Source organism: Fundulus heteroclitus, chromosome 5 (assembly GCF_011125445.2).
Source record: "Fundulus heteroclitus isolate FHET01 chromosome 5, MU-UCD_Fhet_4.1, whole genome shotgun sequence".
Classification (NCBI taxonomy): Eukaryota; Metazoa; Chordata; class Actinopteri; order Cyprinodontiformes; family Fundulidae; genus Fundulus; species Fundulus heteroclitus.
The window spans coordinates 11387100-11390940 of record NC_046365.1 but is presented as its reverse complement, the minus strand read 5'-3'; the positions used below and the strand labels follow the sequence as shown (position 1 = coordinate 11390940).

The following is a 3841-nucleotide window of genomic DNA, read 5'->3' as shown; positions in this document are numbered from 1 at the left end:
TGAACGATGCGCGTTTTTTAGCAACTGAGGCTGAATTTTAAATTAATACATGAGCAGTGCTGCTGTGACAGAGAGCGTCAACCTCTGCGGTTGCAGAGCGGCCCGGTCCAGCGGGCCAGGCCATCCTGCGGGCCATCGGGAAAACTCCCAATTCTCCCGATGAGCAACCCCTCCCTGGGCTTGACAATATAGAAAAAAAGTATATTGATAATATAGAAATCATATTGATCGATATTGATAATTATTTAAAAAATTCTAAACATACATTTTAAGTGCAGGCTGACCCTTTTTTGCGTTTGCTTAATAGCCTAGTTTTGGATAAAGAACACACACACACACTAAGGGGTTCAAACTCAACCCTTTATTAAAACATTTTTTGTTACCATAAACTGCAAGTTTTTAAAGAGAACATGTGTGCTCTTAACTCTTTGAAGGGGTTAGAGCTTGGTGCCAGAGCATTCAAGGGTCTGTGTTTGTGATTGGTTGCGAGGTTAAATGACTGTATTATTAACCTACGTGATAGGCTAGGATGTAAAAAAAGTAAAACTGTTATTCTATTGAACTTGTTTTTTTACCCTTTTTATTCAGTCTCACCATACATCTATCAGTTGATAAATATTGGTGTTGAATTATCCTTCGGCCATAGCCACAAGTATCGCTAAACATATATGACTTTAACTACAAAGTAAAAATGTATGTTTGATGCCTGGATAAAAACAACAGCAAAGAATATCTTTAAATGAATTATGTAATTTCAAATGCAACAGAAAGAGAATTTAAACAAACCTGACAAAATAGTACAGATGGTCAGTAGCATCCTTTCTTATTAAGTCATGAGGGCTATGAACTATAGTTCCTTACAGATCATCACAACCCAATGGTACATGTTAATCTTCAACTCTCACATTGTACATGACAGTAGTAAACTCCCTGAAGTCTGAGCGGTGGACCACTGTCTTCTTTTGTTTCGGAAATGCCACATGGATTCCCTGTGCAGAAAAACACACAGAGTCCCTTTAAAGTAAAACATTCGTATTCAGAATGATGGCCATGCTGTTAACCCGTAAACTGTATAGTAGAAATTGCAATTCATCACTTAGAAAACTGTAACTACACTTTGACAGGTGTGTATAGTTTTTTTATCTAATATTTTATTAGTATTTAATTTAGTCGAATGCTTTCCAATGTCCAATGTATATACAATTGAGAAATTTAGTTTAGCTACCTCAGTATTCTGTGTTGGTCTCATGGAGTCACATTTGTTTTCCTTATCTTGAGGCGTTTCTGCTGTAGGAAATTAAAGAAGATCGACTTAAACATTTAAAAAATACATTATAAATATATGTCAACAACTCAAAATATATACACTTTACCAGTACCTGTTTTACAGCAAAGGAGCGGACCAAAAAATGAGAAGAAGGTTGAAACAATGAACACAGCAGGACACAGAGAAATAAGCAGCTTCCAGCACACACCACAGTTCTCAGTAGGCATGGAATCTGCATTGAACACAAAGCAGCAGACTATTTTTACACCTTTAATAGACATTTTCCCACACTTAGATTAAATTGTGGCTTTATTTCTTCTTAAGAATCAATTACAAAAATAGGTAAAGCCATTGCTAGATGTTTACTTATCTGCAACATTTACAACTCCAATGTTAAATATGTACGTAACTATCTCCATGGTTTACCTGGTTTTCCTTATCTCTGTGTAAAACAATCAGATTCTGATAAAAACTAGTCTTGATGATTATTTAAAGGTGAACATTGCAGGATGGGAGTAACAAAACACATCACATCCAATTCCTAAACATTTTTTTTTATTTTGTTTAAAGTTGTCCACAATATTCTTTGAAAACATGATGTTTCACCTAGCTGATTGTTAATAAAGCTCCACAAATATCATAAGACATCTTACTAAAACAGCACATTTCTGTGATTAATTTTGGTCTTAATATCCGTTAACAGTAGTATAATCTGATAATCTTTTTTCCCCCAGTAGTCTTTACTGAACGTGTCTATTGAGTGGTCCTGCAGCACTTGTACATTTTGTAGAACGGGATGATTTAGTTTGCTTTACACTCCTACTGCTAGACCTTTCGTCAAATAACTATAACTTTTACGCTTCTCATAGAATTAAAAATGTATAGGCTACTTACACAATGTGATCCTTGTGGTGATGTTACCATAGGTGTAAATGCCATTCCTTTTTGCTATGTTTTTGTCATTCTCCACCTTTGGTTCAAATGTTCCACAGTAATAAAGTCCCTCATCAGAATTTGTGACATTTATAATTACCAGGTCATACGAGTCGGACGTCTCATTCTTTAAAAATTTTAATTGAGGAAATTTGTTTTCCAAATCATATATATCCACTCCAAGTATGTGTACAAGAGTAGGTTGGTATTCATGAGAACAGTTCCTGAACCAAACTATATATACTCCAGTTGACACTTTGCAGTCACAGTTGATGGTGACGTTGTCTCCAGGTTGTACAATGTTCTCCAGCATGGAGCAATGACTCCAGGAAATAAGTCCTGAAACAGAAAAACAAAGCAGATAAACATTCCAGTGTTAAAGCTCAGACGTTGAGGATATTTAAACTGAGATTATAGTTCTTGTTAACAGGTCATGGTCATCAGTATTACTATGTAGGTAAATCTTAAAATTACCACAGAGAACAAGCAGAATCTTCTGTATTTCATCCATGAGTGATGCTGATCTGGATCTACGTGACAGTTTCACAGGTTTTACTGGGTGAAGGTATGACGCAGATTTTCCATTAAAGGAGATGTAGAAGCTGATTGGTTGCTTCAATGCAACATTTTCTACTGAGTTTTTTTTTTTTTTTTTTTTTTTTGACCAGGTTAAATGCATTGCTAAAATTTTGGGGGTGTTTATTGAGGCATTGCAATCTTGGAACAATTTACTTTGAGTTAGAATGGATGAACTGCTGAAAGTGCTTCAAATTAGACCAAATACTGAATTTGATGACTGTCAGGGTTTAGTTTTGACTTGGCTTTTGTTTACTATTAGTTTTCAGTGTTTTCTCCTTGTTAGGATTTTAGTTATGATTTGACTTTATTTTCTGTTAGTTTTCAGCTCCTCCTTTCCCTCACTTAGCTTTCCCTTCACTCCCTCTGCAGTCAGCCACACCTGTTGGTCATTAATCAGTCAGACTCATTTCACCAGCCTGCCTCCCTACTTAAGCCTCCCTCTCTTGTCACTCCTCTGCTGGTTCGTCATCATGCAACGCCTACTCCTTGCCTGTCTACATGAGTGTTCTCTGCTTGCTGCTGGAATCCTGCCACCTCTGCTTCTCTTTTACCTCAGCTTGCCATGGATTATTTCAGTCTCATCGGTGCAACTATCCTGTTAAGACTATCTGCAAGTATTCACTTTATCAAGCTATTTAATCCGGTTGTGACTCTGACCAGCAAGGTTCCCTTACTGCCGTGCTGTGGATTCTACTGCCGTGCTGTGGAACCTGTTATGGTGCTCTGGCTCGCTTTCTGCCGTCCTGGGGATCCGGCTGCTGTGCCCTGGTTCTCTCTCTGCTGTGCTGTGGATCCTGCTCTGGTCTCCAAGAACTCTCTCTGGGCCGTCAGCTCCTGCTCTCATTCGCACCCCTGTTTCTGTGCATTCCTGCCTCTCTGGTTTCATCATCCACCATCCCATCTACCTTTCAATAAAAACTGTCAATTTTAGTCCCGTGTGTGTGGTTCTGGGTTCATCGAAGACAAATCCTGACAATGACAAAAAAAGTATGTTCTTCAATATGTTGAAAGGCAGCACAAGCTGAAACATAGCAATGTGCAATTCCCCTTCAAACATTATTT

General features: G+C 37.8%; 1 protein-coding gene across 1 annotated transcript; it reads right to left on the bottom strand.

Moving 5' to 3' along the window:
- Window positions 1–348: 348 nt before the first annotated feature.
- Window positions 349–2868, bottom strand: LOC110367945. The gene is made up of 5 exons (XM_036136614.1): window positions 2675–2868; window positions 2162–2539; window positions 1380–1499; window positions 1226–1287; window positions 349–989 (listed from the first exon to the last, which is right to left on the bottom strand). Exons 1-5 carry the CDS (start codon window positions 2709–2711, stop codon window positions 888–890), a joined length of 699 nt encoding a protein of 232 aa, XP_035992507.1. The 5' UTR covers window positions 2712–2868; the 3' UTR covers window positions 349–887.
- Between the last annotated feature and the right edge of the window lie 973 nt (window positions 2869–3841).

What these genes read in the sequence shown, in the direction of transcription:
- LOC110367945 (XM_036136614.1), bottom strand. Translation starts at nt 2,711, where the DNA reads ATGGATGAAATACAGAAGATTCTGCTTGTTCTCTGTG. An exon ending in GATTCTGCTTGTTCTCTGTG is followed by an intron (nt 2,540 to 2,674) that starts GTAATTTTAAGA and finishes TTTCTGTTTCAG; the next exon opens with GACTTATTTCCTGGAGTCAT. An exon ending in GCTCCTTTGCTGTAAAACAG is followed by an intron (nt 1,288 to 1,379) that starts GTACTGGTAAAG and finishes AATTTCCTACAG; the next exon opens with CAGAAACGCCTCAAGATAAG.